Source organism: Lates calcarifer, linkage group LG9 (assembly GCF_001640805.2).
Source record: "Lates calcarifer isolate ASB-BC8 linkage group LG9, TLL_Latcal_v3, whole genome shotgun sequence".
Lineage (NCBI taxonomy): Eukaryota > Metazoa > Chordata > Actinopteri > Centropomidae > Lates > Lates calcarifer.
Genome location: NC_066841.1, coordinates 21614077 through 21627949, shown reverse-complemented (window position 1 = coordinate 21627949; position 13873 = coordinate 21614077). Strand labels below are relative to the sequence as shown.

General features: G+C 42.5%; 1 protein-coding gene across 1 annotated transcript in view; it reads right to left on the bottom strand.

Annotated features, from left to right (window-relative positions):
* Nucleotides 1–12801, bottom strand: part of slc12a2 (solute carrier family 12 member 2) — a 71071-nt gene extending 58270 nt beyond the window's left edge. Inside the window, exon 1 of the mRNA XM_018673592.2 lies at nucleotides 11774–12801. Coding sequence (XP_018529108.1) covers nucleotides 11774–12349 — 576 coding nt within the window. The 5' untranslated portion in view covers nucleotides 12350–12801. The remainder of the gene's footprint in view (nucleotides 1–11773) is intronic.
* Nucleotides 12802–13873: the final 1072 nt, after the last annotated feature.

Here is a 13873-nt window from a genome sequence, read left to right as displayed (position 1 = left end):
TGGGCTAACATTGTCAACTTGGTGGATCCATGACTGTTGGCAGTCTCGTCCATCGCCGTCAGCTCCAGTATGGTAGCTTTTCCTTTTCTTCCTTCACATTATCCCTTAGCTTGTGATGGTGTGCCAGCATCACTCTGTGCACAGGGAGGGTTCAGACCACTTACTTCAGATAGGCTGTTTTCCTATGGTGCGTTCACAGTTTAAAGCCACCCAGTAAGCACTGAAGTGTAATGTTCCACTGAGCCTCTGTGCTGCCCTCAGGCCAGTGGATAGGACATCTGATGGGAGCTGATTCATTCTAAACTGCTCCATTTGAATCAATGACACCATTCAAAACTACATTTGAGATATGACAAGTATAAGCTGACTGAAATTTGGCAATCAGGCCATCAGTGATATCTGTACTCACCACCACTGCCCCAGATAATGCTGGGCATACTGGTTCAACAGGACACCAGTCACTTCAAGCTGCAGTGATAACATATTCACCTTCAGGCCCACACACTAAACTGTGTCCAGTATTACTCAGATTTTCATCTTCTCAGCAGCATGACAGAGTTTATTTAGTTTCTTTAAATCAACCAAAAGTCCATCAGTCACAGATTGAACGCATGACAATTCATCTTCATTCAATCCAATTTTGATACCTTTAAAAATGTTCCTGCAGTATACAGTATTCCCAACTGAAAACCTCCTCACACTCACAGAAGTTAGTGAGACCCATGATTCAGCCTCTAGAGCTAGAGCACTTACTTGCTGACGAATTCTCTCCCCCCACCCACTATACACACACCTGCTCTTAACATACACACTACAGTTCCCCAAAGGAACTACACTACTTGTTATTATGATCCATATGATTGTTGTTATTCGTTCATTATCTATACTACTTACCCTGGGACTTACCCTTACCCATTGATTAAGGTCAGGGAATGTCAAGCACATTTTTATAATCCTTCCTATCAGAAATATTCTATTGTTTTAACCAACTAAATAGCTGAGCTAAGTGAACACAGTAACAACATGAGACAGGTCAGAAACATGAGCTGTAAGATGATCAGACAGGTTGGTAGTGAAGCTAAATGGGCACATGTATCAGATTCTGCTTACATTTTCTTATGGACACAATGTTCCTGCCTGAATAATTCTCCTGGTTTCAAACTAAATCTATATAACTGCTGCTGAGAGCTCACCTCTTTGTAAGGAGAGGGGAAAAAACCCAACTCTGTGCACAGTTAATTACTGTACATGTAAGCTAGTACAAATGGTCTCGGGGGGGAGCCGGGTTGTGCTATTTCTGACATCAAGCTCCATGTGACGCACTTGGATGTGGGGCTTAAGAAGGAAGCCAGCATACACTCACACACACAAAGAGGTTTACGATCTGTTGCCAAACAGCTTTGTGTGTGAGTGTTACAACAGCTGTAAGGCCATCAGCTACGGCTGATGCTGAGACAAAAGGAGTCCCTCTCCTGTCAAAGGCCACAGCAGAAGCCCAGGGCGTCCTTCGCTTCCTGTTTCTGTGTACAGTCTGTGTAGCAAACAAAGAGAAGGGGGAGCAGGGTGGAAACAGGAGGAGAGACGTGCTCAAAAAAAAGACCTTCTAACACCCAAACAGAGGTTCCATTGTGACATCTAACTTGTGAATAGTTGGACTCATTGCTGCTCAGACAAATCAGATTTCTAAATCAGACTGTTTAAATCAGACTTTATGCAACTTTGTTGTAGTTTACAAACTGGCTTCAGACCTCTCACTGATGTTAGTACAGTTAGCTGACAGGAATTAAAAGGTACTTACTTACTTACTTATAATCAGAACTGTGTTTTTCTCTATCTTCATCCTCAGGCACACTGAACCAGACTAACCAATGAGTTACAGGGCTGAATTTTTTTGGGGCATCTCTATTAAATCAAAATGATATACCTACTCTGGTGCACAGCTAAGGGCATACCATATATCAAGGCTGAGTCCCAGGTTCAAATCCAGCCTGGGCCCTTTGCCCATCATCCCCTCTCCCTGCCCTCTTGTCCTGTTACTCTCAACTGACTATCAAATAAATGCAAAACTGACACAGAAATTTAGACTAATTAAAAAAGATACTTCTTTTATACAAATCCTTTTTTAATTAAACAAAGTTCTCAAATGTTAGATGTTCTAAACACAAGCAGTCTCTCAAGAGCTCAAGAACATAATCTAACATTGAGTGAAGTGTTTCACACACAGTGCAGACCACAGACCCATGTGTGAAATAAAGGCAAATGCTACCCATGTAAACTGCTGGGGGTGAGCTGTAGGGAAGACTGAGTAGATAGGTGTGTGTGTGTGTGTGTGTGTGTGTGTGTGTATCAGCCATCGTTCAGATTCATGCTGTGTATGTAATATCTAACCAATCAGTGTGACAACACTACATGAGGAACAGGAAGACAGATGTCTTAACCTGCATTTATTTCACATGGATCATTTTCAATGTATACATTCAATAGCATTCATAAGGATAGAGACACACTAAACATTTGGCCTTTGACATCAGGGATACACACAATGTGTCTTGGTGAATAACTGAATGTAAACCATGTGAAATTTGAGGGGTGTATTTGGTTTATCCACCATGAGTCTGGTTCTGCTCCAGGTTTCTGCCTCTTAAAGGAACTTTTTCCTCTCCACTGTCACCTAGTGCTGCTCATGGTACTGTTGGGTCTCTGTAAATAATAATAAAAAGAGTATGGCCTAGACCTGCTCAACATGAATAGTGCCCTAGGATAACTTCTGTTGTGATTTGATGCTGTAAATAAATAAAACTGACTTGACTTGACCTCAGCTGTGGCTCAGGAGGTAGAGAGGAGGCGTGGAGTGGGCTTTCCACTTATCGGGGAAAAAAATTGGACTTTAACGTTGTTAGTCTTTGTTCGCATGCAGGTCACATATAGTTGCAGACAGCTCAGCTGTTACTTACAGTTTTCAGGTGATTTGCCAGTTTGCTTGACTTTTTCGTCCTCTCACATTTTTAACTTTTCTTACCAGATGTTTGACTTTCTCCACATCTTGCTGGCTTAGTTGTAACTTTTATGTGGTTCCCAGTCCCAGTCCCAGTCTCAATGCTGGCAAAGGAACTGTGTCACGTGACGCACTAACTGTGATTAAATGTTGTTGTCTAGAATAACTAAAAATAATTATTGTTGATGCAAGACGAATAATGTTGGATTACTTTTTTGTATTTCTTGGGTTATTGGGATTTTTGTTGTAATGTACCTATAATAAAAAAACAGAGCATTCGAAAACCTTGGCTGCTGTTTGTGTAATTTGAGAGTGTAGACTTTGTCTTTCTGTATACTCAGAGGGACAGTACAATATAAAAATTGTGGAAAGGTCTGTTCTGTGACTGTCTTCATCAGCTCAGGGACATCTGTTGTATTCCTACTCATATGTTAACCATCACCACCATTGGGGAATTTTTTGATAGTTGATACCGTGTTATCACCCAGCCCTGTATGCTGGGCATTTCCACTATTTTATCATATTTTATAGTCTACAGAATATATTGATTAATTTAAGAAGAAACTGATAGATTAATCCCAAAAGAGAGTAACTGTAAGGAAAGAGTTCCACCACATACTAAATTTTAGCTTTTACCATCATCCTATAATTACCAGTTGTGGCCAGTGGCCAGAGCAAAAAAGCACAACTGCAACAACTGGCATGAGAGCTGAAGAGCACATGTCTTATGGCAGAGAGGTCACTTTCAAGGTAGCATTTAACTTTATACAGATCTCATTCTAACATCACCTTATTTACTCACAGAGTAAAGAGCATGCTACTGCTATGTATCATGCCCCAGCCTTTTCAGACACAGTGGAGCTGCTACATTGGAGCAACACTGTGGGTGACATCAATATTTAAGCGCATTGCGTTTATGCTTGGCCGCTCTGGACTGAATAAATCTGCCCCATTACCCTTTCCCCTTCTGGCTTGTCAATATGGACCTACAGCACAGTGCTATCATGACTGCTGTTGCTGCCTTTTCAATATATCAGGACAGTGAGACATTCCTGCCTGTCCCTGCTGGTGATGTCCCATCCCACCAAATACACCCACTTTCCCACTTATGGACTTTACCATCAGTACCCCAAACTGGTTACGAGAAGAAGCTGAAATGCTCATCCATTATCAGGGAAATGCAGTGCTACTCAGTCTCTAGCTGCTCTAACACTACACTGAATGACTCATTGATCGCAGAGAAAAAGTCCATGGGCGACAGTCAATTGGTACAGTGGAATTTCCATTCCACATTTTGATCTGAACGTGCCCTAGAGAGAGGGGGAAACTCTTCAATGTTAGACCTGATAAACTGGAAACACCAGGGCCACCATGACCTTCAAACCACTACAAAGCCCCTGAATTTCAAAGTCCAAAGCCATTTCCTAGATACCGAGTCAAACAGTGCTGTCTCTGTGAATGTGAGCCAACCACAGCAGCTAATTAAATCCTGTTGTCTATCAGTTGATAGATACCTGCTAGCAGCAGTAATTTTGTGGTAATGAAACCAGCTCGACCCCTCATACTGTACTAGATACTTGCCATTAAGACCCAATGTATTCTGACCAGGGAACACAACAGCAGCCCTCTTTCAGCCACACAACCCTAAGAATATGAGACCTGCTTTTCATCACCAGCTACTTGATGGCTGGATATGGGAACAGCTCATCAGCTGCTTCAGAGATTAAGCAACACTGAGGGGAGTTTGTTTTTCACCAGTTTTCATTTACAATACCACTGACCGGGGGCAGTGATCTTCGACAAAGGCACCCTGCTAATGTTGAAAGACATACCAGACAACCTGGTGTAAATCCAGAACACAGCCCATACCCACGTCTCTAAGACCTGACTTGACTGAACCCCACTCAGCTGAACCTGACTCTTACTGCCAAATCTGAGACCATAACTCAACCCAAAATCTCAAGCTATATAGACTGACTTTGCTTGGGTTCAGGGCATCTTGTTGCACAAAGCCTCAGGCTCAGGCTTCAAGCTTGTGTATTGATGTGGTGTTGGGTTCAGCTGTTTCCAAAGTTACTTCACTAAGACGTTCCTGGGATTCTCTCCGCTAATCATCTGTGTCCATGTGTGCCATGTGCTGCAAGTACAAGAAATGTGCAGTGCCCAGAGGAAGGGGCAAAACAGACGAGCATAGTCACAGCAAGGCTGCCCCCTGCAAGTCCATGATTTGATGCGTCTGTCAGGAAGACCCTAACTCCACTCATGAATGTCATTTGACAACTTATTACACTTTTCTGTAGTGTCTGTCTCTTTACCGTCTCTCTCTCTGTGCCTGACATTCACCTGTCATTCAGAGTGCATGTCCGTGCCTGAAAACAAGAATAAATCATAATTTCTTTGTATTGAACAGCCAAATCTGATACGACCAAATTCTGACAAAATTTTAAGTCAGGTACAGCCCTAGTTACAGTGCTGCATTAATTGGATAAGTTTAAGATCTGCAATGGAAGAAATAAAGAAAAATATAGATAAATTTAGATTGCTATTTTTTAAGTACCAGTTAGGCTTAGTCCTTGCTCCATCCTATAGTGCTGGATTGGAGACGTCACATTTGACTTTATCACACACATGAAAATTATGTACAGTGCATCTACAGGTAAAACACTGATCTGTCTCTCTCATTAATCTGGACAAATTCAATGAAAACATTGTCAGTAACAGTAATAACTGAATAAACAACAGGAACAACTTACAGCCTGGTCGTGGCTGTGTTTTACCACTCTAAATACAGCAACAACATGTCCAACTAATCCATTGGGGGTTGCATCACATCCTGTGCACTGACACGCTAAATGGTCACTCCATTTCCAGCAGTAAGAGTATGGCTCAGGGCAGTAGATGTCAGCATGAATGGGAGCACTTAGAGCAATTAGAGTCTGACTATTACTGGATTTTTTAGGTTAATAATAATGTTGATATTTAAGAAGATCAAATAATCCAAATAGGGGATGATATTTTTGTTGATATGATATGATATGTTTTTAGGTTCTTTAATCTACTGAATTTTGTTATTTATAAGTTGCGGCAAAATAAAAGCATAAAAGCAGCCAATACACATAAAACTTTCTATCACTGTGTATGTATTTTATTTATAATGATATAGTTCATTTGTGAAAAATGTATTAAACTAGGGAATTAACTCCTTAGCCACAGAGAAGAGCAACAGGAGGTCCAAGAATTAAAAAACAGCCTGTATTCTCAGCAGAATATGTTTGCAAAAGTTATAGCAAAAATGATGCAGCGGTGAGCATCAACTATATTGTGGCTGAAGAAATCACCTGAGCTTCAATGTGTTTTTCAGAAGATGCATTTTTGAAGTAGTGCATGCCAAAGGTATGCAAGCAGGTGTGACCTGACCAGAGACAAACAGAGTCAGGTACCTAGAGGAAAATCTGACTAAAGAAGCACACAGTTATCTGGCTTTTTCATTAGCTGCTGACAGACTTGACTTGTCTCTCTCTCTTAGATTTGGCTGCCATGCACAGGATGACAAGGGAGAGGGACATCATCAGTGAGGTCAGTGACCTGACCCTATTAATATCTCTATTGTGCTGGTATCTTTATACCACAGAGTTCAGAGGACAGTTTGGAGAGTCTTCTTGCACTTGATGTTTGCTTCAGTGCCAACAGAGTATTTCACAGTATTTTGTTGATGGCATTTTATGAAAGATAATACAAGTGGAAAAAGTGCCAGGAGATAAACTTCAGCCATATTCTTGAGAAATGCAGTCATCTTTGCAGCTGTTTATGTCCTGACCAGTCTATTCTCCAGGTCATATCTCAGTGTGGAATGTTAACATGGCATTCCACATGATGGCCTTCCCTTGAACAGCCCGATACTTCAGCTCACTAATATGATAAACTGAAAGCAAGGTCAGTGGGATCAACACTACTGGCTTTACTACAACATACACTGCTTTTGCTTTACTAATAATAGTCAGTCCTCACAATGGCTTGGTCCCTGGACAGTAGCCTATTCATCACTTTCCTATATCACCTCAACATCCTGACAACACTTACCTCTGGGGAGAAAACAACACCCACCACAGGTTGATAAAAAGCAACTGTCTCATACATTTTCACGTCCTTTGTTATGTTTAATGACATTTCTTTGGTTGTTTCCATACAGATTTACAGCAGGTAGTCCAAAAATTCCATTGTAAAATTATATCTATTCACATTGGGAAGGAGCAAAAATGTTTTATCTACAAACAGCCAGTATTAGTACTGGTGAGTTACAAGTGTTTCTTTGCCTTTTGTCCACTAGCTGTATTTGTATAATTACAAAGGTTCTTAATTTAATGCTCTGGTTCATAACCACTGTCGGCACTGGAATGTGGACCACGTAGAGTCGACCATCATGTGATCACTGGAGCAGTGTACTAGGTCAAACTGAGCCTCTAACAAAGCAACAAATCACACTACACTACCACATTTAAAGAACTAAGCCAGTGGGTATAGTTACTACAAACCCCATAACCACTTGCACCACTTTCCAAACCATATCATGGTGCTTTAATCTATATGTATTTCTCACCTCCCTAAGGAGGTGAAGTCATTTGCTTCCACTATTTATGCACACTATGAAAATCAGCCTGCAGAGACATGAGCCATGCCTGAGTTCAGTAAGCCATCATAGTGAACAATAAACCTGTTTGTTCTGATATACAGTCATGTAGAGCTGAATCTTCACATTTATGTGCACCTCCAAGTAGAACATATCTAACCCATGCAAAGTTCAGGTCTATACCAGTGACTATATATAAAGATGGACGAAGCATCTCCACTTCATTCCACTGTACAACAATGAAGCCAAAATATCCCAGATCCTGCTGCTGCCATCTTTGTGTTGGTGATTTAATTTGGAGCCAGAAACCATGCAGTAGTGATCAGGGAGTGGAGCTGCAGAATCCTGGTTTTGCCCATACACTAGGGATAGACCGATTATCGTTTTTTTTTTTAATCCGACCGGCGATAAGAGATCAATTTAAAACTCAGTTATTTTGGCTCTGATGCAGCCATGCCTCTCTGTCTGTAGTCACAACGCTTTCTCCAGCATTGTCCCACCCACAGCACCATCTGATTGGTTACACAAAGAGCCACGGAAACAGCCAATCAGCAGTGAAAGCTGTGCATGCACAGTGCTCACACACACTGAACAACTCTGCTTTTTGCACCACAATCTGGTTCTGCTCAATTGGGCCTACTAATTGATTTGTGACTCACATTTCTGTGCAAATTTTATTTAACTTTGTTTTATTTACTTTATAAAACTTCAGGAAGCTATTTATTTAAAATTCCAGTTAACTTTATAAGAGATGCTGCTGACCCTGAGAGCTCCCTGCACTTTTTGTTTTTGTTTGAACTTAAAACAAAGATAAGTGAAAGATAAAATAACGTTTCAGTTGTATTGAAATTTTGGAAAACTTTATTTACTGTAGAAAACTTTAGGAAGCTATTTATTTGTTTAAGTTTTCATTTAACTTAAAACATGCTGCTGAGCCTGAGAGCTCCCTGCACTTTGGTTGGCTTTTAAAACAAAGATGTCTACTGTCTAAGATTTAAAAAAAAAAACATTAACATGTTGCAAATCTGAAAAGCTGTTTAATAAACATATGCTTAAAGGCATTTAAACAAAGTTAAGTGCTGGAGTTTGTATTATTCAAAATTTTGATGCCAATATTTTCATTTTTACTGCAAATGAATATCGGCTCCAAATATCAGTTATTGGCCTCCTTGACTACTAATAATTGGTATCGGTATCGGCCCTGAAAAAAACATATCGGGCTATCACTAGTCTGTACGAGTTTATTGTCTTGCCAAACAAAAGTAAATAGTGTCTAAAGTAGTGGTTAACTCCCCAGCATTCCAACTCTACTGAAGCAGTGCTTTAAATTCATCAGTCCACTCACACACTGGGATACATGCAGCACTGTAATTCCAAAACACTGACTGTTTACATAGTAAGCAAATGTAACCAGCACAATGAGCCACTTATTCTAAGAAGATGTGCTAACAGGAAGTTACTTCATGCCAGCACAGGACTTTTGCAAGACATTCTGCATCTTAACTGCAGTGTGGTGTAAATATGATAAATGACCATGCAAAATGTTAGTGAGAAATAAGACACTTTAAGTACGAAGATTGGCTCTCAAGGTCTACCAGTTTACTGTTTAAAAATTATGCCACAAAAAGTAGAGGAAACCAAGACTTGTTAGCTGTCTTGATGGAGGTTAGATAAAAGGATGCATAGCAGTTTCATTTTTGTATGCTCGGTACAGATATAGGTACAGGTTTGAGGACTGTTTAGCTTAGGTTAGCACAAAGACTGCAAACAAACCTACATCATCCATCCATCCATCCATCCATCCATCCATTATCTATACTACTTATCCATTAAGGGTCGTGGGGATGCTGGAGCCTAAACCTCCACCATAAGGGGAAAAATAAACTGCCTTGTTAGCAAGCTACATATCTGAGAATGACGTGGGTCAGACCCAAAGTATGAGGCGACAGCAACCTTATCATGACAACAGGACTTCTGAAATGCTTAGTTAAATGGACTACTGATGACAGTGGTAATGCGATGTGCAAATGCAATACTTTTTTATACATTGCTTTTAGAAATAAAAACATTCCTCCACAATACCTTTTCTCACTTAACCCTAAAAAGCTGAGATGTGAATTGTTAAGTGTCGTTTAAACACCAGTACACATCAGTATTAGCCTCAAACATCCAGTATCAGTCAGGCTATCTTAATACTCTGAAAGTTGAGCTGCCTCAAAGAACTAGATTTCTCATTTAGAAAGAGCGCTTGGAGATACAAAGTTTAAAAAAGGTAGCCACAGATTATGTACAGTGTCTCATGAAAATCTTCTATTCATAACCTCCATGTTTACAGTATAGGCATTAGAATAGCTGTCTGTTCCAGAGAGAGTAACAAGTGCAAATTCATCAGGGCTATGATGTATCAGCCAGCAACTGCTGCCAACAACTACTTTGAAGTTTATCAAAACCTAACCTTGAGGCAACTCAGGGTCAGATAAACAGCCTCCAGTTCACTGTGATCCGGTAGAAATGACGCTTTAAAACCAGAGATCAGGGCACTTATGGTTACTTCAGCAAAATCATCTTTGAGAGCAGTCGTCAGCCACATGCTGCTCTGCTACATTCACAGAGGAGAAACTAATCAGTCAAGTCGGCTGTTGTCGAGTTTGCCTGGAGGGAGCACTTGCATGATCGGACATGACTGAAGCTCAAACTGAGTTAAAGCCACCAAACAAGTGACAAATAATATTTTAAAAAATAATGTGTGTGAGGGTGCTTTTGTGATATAGCCAAGAGTTTTAGTTAGTCACTTCTGCTGTATGGCTAGGAGGAAACAGAGCACTGTGACCACATACTAATGGCGCAAGTCTTTAGTTATCTCCTGGTGTCGTAGGCAGAATGGATGTCCATAATATGTTTCTAGGAGCACGTCATCAAAAAAGCACTGTGCATGGATTTTGTTTGTATAACAACACATCACCACCACCATTGTAGAGCATTGCCCATTTGCTTTTTATTACTGTTTGTTAAAGTTCAGAGACCGTCAGCTAGAAGTGCTCGGAGCTGCCACACTAAAAGGCCAGTACTCTGAAAAGGTGCTGGGTGCAGAGCATGTGAACTCATACACTGCCCTCTTTGACAACAGCTGAAAAAAAATACTGGCACTCAGAAAAAAACACAATGTAGACACACACCCTTAAGTAGCCAATTACGCCATATGGCCAAAAATCTGAGGACATCAGGGTAAACATACTTGAGGTTAGAAGTCAGGAGTGGACACTGGATGTTACCATGTACAATGTTTTTCAATGTTTATGTCAGCAGTTGGTGTTTGTCGCTTCCCTGCGTCAACATGACAATGCCCCAGAACACAAAGCCAGCTCCATAAAGAAATGGTTTGACCAGCACAGAGCCCTGACCTCAACCTTACCCAGCGCCTTTGGGATGAACCAGAACACTGTAAGCCTGGTCTTATTAACCAACATCAGCACTGGACCTCACTGATGCATTTTCCTGCTGGAAAACTTTCTGACGAGACTGAGGGTTGTTGTTGCAGCACATTAATGCAAACATTGTGTGAATCACATGTTCAGTGATCACATATAGAGGAAATGTTACATCTGGCCATATACAGGTCAGACAAGTGAGACCGAGTGAATTAGATTGAAAATTTCAAGATAGAGCAAACATCTAACAGGTCATGAAGTCATCATCACACATAGCTAGTGTGCCATTGACAAGACAATCACCTGACCAGTTACAACAATAGGTTTATAGCTCATGGTGTGGACAAACGACAGAGAACTACAGAGTTGTACACCTGCACCTCAGCTCACTGTGATGAGACATTAACCTCATGTCAGCTACAGATTCTGATACAGATGTCTGACTGAAATCTGTCTACGCATAACACAAACACAGCGGTGGTGCAGACTTTCTGTAACCCAGAAGGAACATTCAAGGAAACGCACGTGCCGTTTCTGTCGGCACAGACCGCCGACATCCACCCACAACACATGGCCTGTATGAGTTGAGTGGCTCTGTAGGATTATTTGGTTAGGGGATTTGAGAATTTGACGTGTTCGTCCGCATATTAAGATGGTTTCTAGCGGGATGAGCGGTACACCCAGTCGGCGTCACGACTCTTACAGCCCTGTGTGGGGGCTTACCTTGTCCAGCTCGTCGTGCAGCTCTGACAGGGTGGGTCTGATGAGCTTCTCCCCCAGTGGTGCCGCTGTCTGCCGGTAGAAATCGATGTTGGGCACGGCATCGATGGTGTTGTGACCAAAGGTCCTCAGGTAATACGTGTTGGTATGGGTGTCATAGTGATAGTGATGCTGCCCCCCTGTAGATGAGTGCAAGCTCGTCTCGCTCATCACTGTGTCCCCGTTCTGCAGCCCTTCAGCCGGCGCTGCCTCCGGAGAGGCCGCGCTCCCAGATCCACTCGGATCCGCGAAGTTCACCACCCGAAACCGGCCTTTGGCTTCCTCTCCGCCGGTCCCTGGATCAGCATCTTGGGGAGTGGCGGGAGTGGCCTTATCGCTGGATGGAACCGTGGAAGAGGCGTCGGAGTTCGGGGACTTGTCTTCGGTGGCGCCCGCTGCCTCAGCCACAAGGTCCACTTGGAAGCGGCTCTGACTGGGCGTCGGACCGGCCGGCCTCTGCCCCGCATCAGGGGCTAGAAAATCACCTTCTGTCGCGACGTTCTCTGCTGGGGCGGAAGGCGAGGAGGATGGCGCAGACATGGCTTAAATGGCTCGAATGACAACAAATGGAAGTGAAAACCGTACAGAAAAGGCCACGTTATGGCTCGGCAGACTGAATGGAGGAAGTGTGGCAGCCCCGGAGTCTCCGCTGGCTTCCCACTGACAGTGAAGAACACGCTGCTCTGACTGGTCAGAAAAGGTGCAGGGAGCCGACGATAGAGTGGCTCGACACGGAGATAGCTCGTTAGCTAACTCGAGGCTACGTACTGGAAACTTTCAGTCACTCTCCTCCTTCCTCTTCTGTGGCAGTAAATCCAAATTTCCCCGCTGGGAAACTCTGGACTAAACCCCGTTCACCTCTGGTCTTTATATTGTTCAAAGCAGGATGCTGTTGTCGACCTTGCCGCAGCTCCTCCTAGGCTCCCAAAGATTCCCTCGCTGGTATTATACACACTGCAGTCGGCATCACTAAAGGGTGGGCTCCCGCTGTGAAGAGCCTCGCGAGATCGCGTCTTTTTTTTAGGAGGAGGGAAATGTCGCGAGAAGACATCACAATACCCAAACAGTAGTCGTGACGTTGTTAAGCTCCAGTAGGAGGAAGAGACGGGGCAGAGAAGGGGAGGGGGTAAAACTGCACCAACAAGCCAACCAATATCTACACTTGGTTAGTACTAAGGTGTTTTAACTCTTCCTTTGTTGGAGACTACTCTAGCCAAGGTGGTCCAAGGCTTTTAGGGCCCAAAACAGCATCTTCACCTGTACATCACATCACACTTAAGCATATGTCAGAGAAACCGCAGAGCACATCTGGTAACACAAACCTACAGGCTAACCTCTGTGAAAAATCTGAGGCAGCAGCGACAGGACTGTTTAATGTCTAACGTTGGTAGAGGAGGAGGCTCTCTGGAGCCACAGAGGGCTTTATACAACTTTTTATGATGACTGTGTGCGGTACTCCACAACACCTGGAAACACATTTTGATATGTTAACCCAGTGAAGTTCCCCTTTAATCCACTGCAGGGTAATGTTTAATACTCCAGCTGTTTGTGTTTGTGCCAGTGCCCCCCATGCACAAAACCAGCTCTATAAAGAAGTGGTTTTCCCACTTGCTGTGAAAGAACTTGACTGACCCTGCCCGACACTTTCAGGATGACCTGGACTACCAGCTCTGATCCAGGCCTGATCACCCAGAATCAGCGCTAGACCTCATAATTCTCCTGTGGCAGAGTGGCTGCAGGTCAGCGTAGCCAGATGTCTAATTATGGCAAGGTGGAGGCTGTTCCCTGCACTGTAACAAATTGCTGTAGAAATGTACAGTACTGTTCTACATCAATACAGTTAAATACTATGAATATTGATGCTTCTGAAGACACAAAATATTAACAGCAAGGTACTGTAAATCTTACAGTAAAATACAGTATTTTTCCTTTCTGTCGCTAAAGCCCCACCACCTCAACAAGTGTCAACAAGTGTAAAATATTATAGATAGGTGATTTAATTTAACATAGCTGGAAGAGGAATAATAATAGGAGGAAGTGAAGATGATTTTCAACCTGACTCTT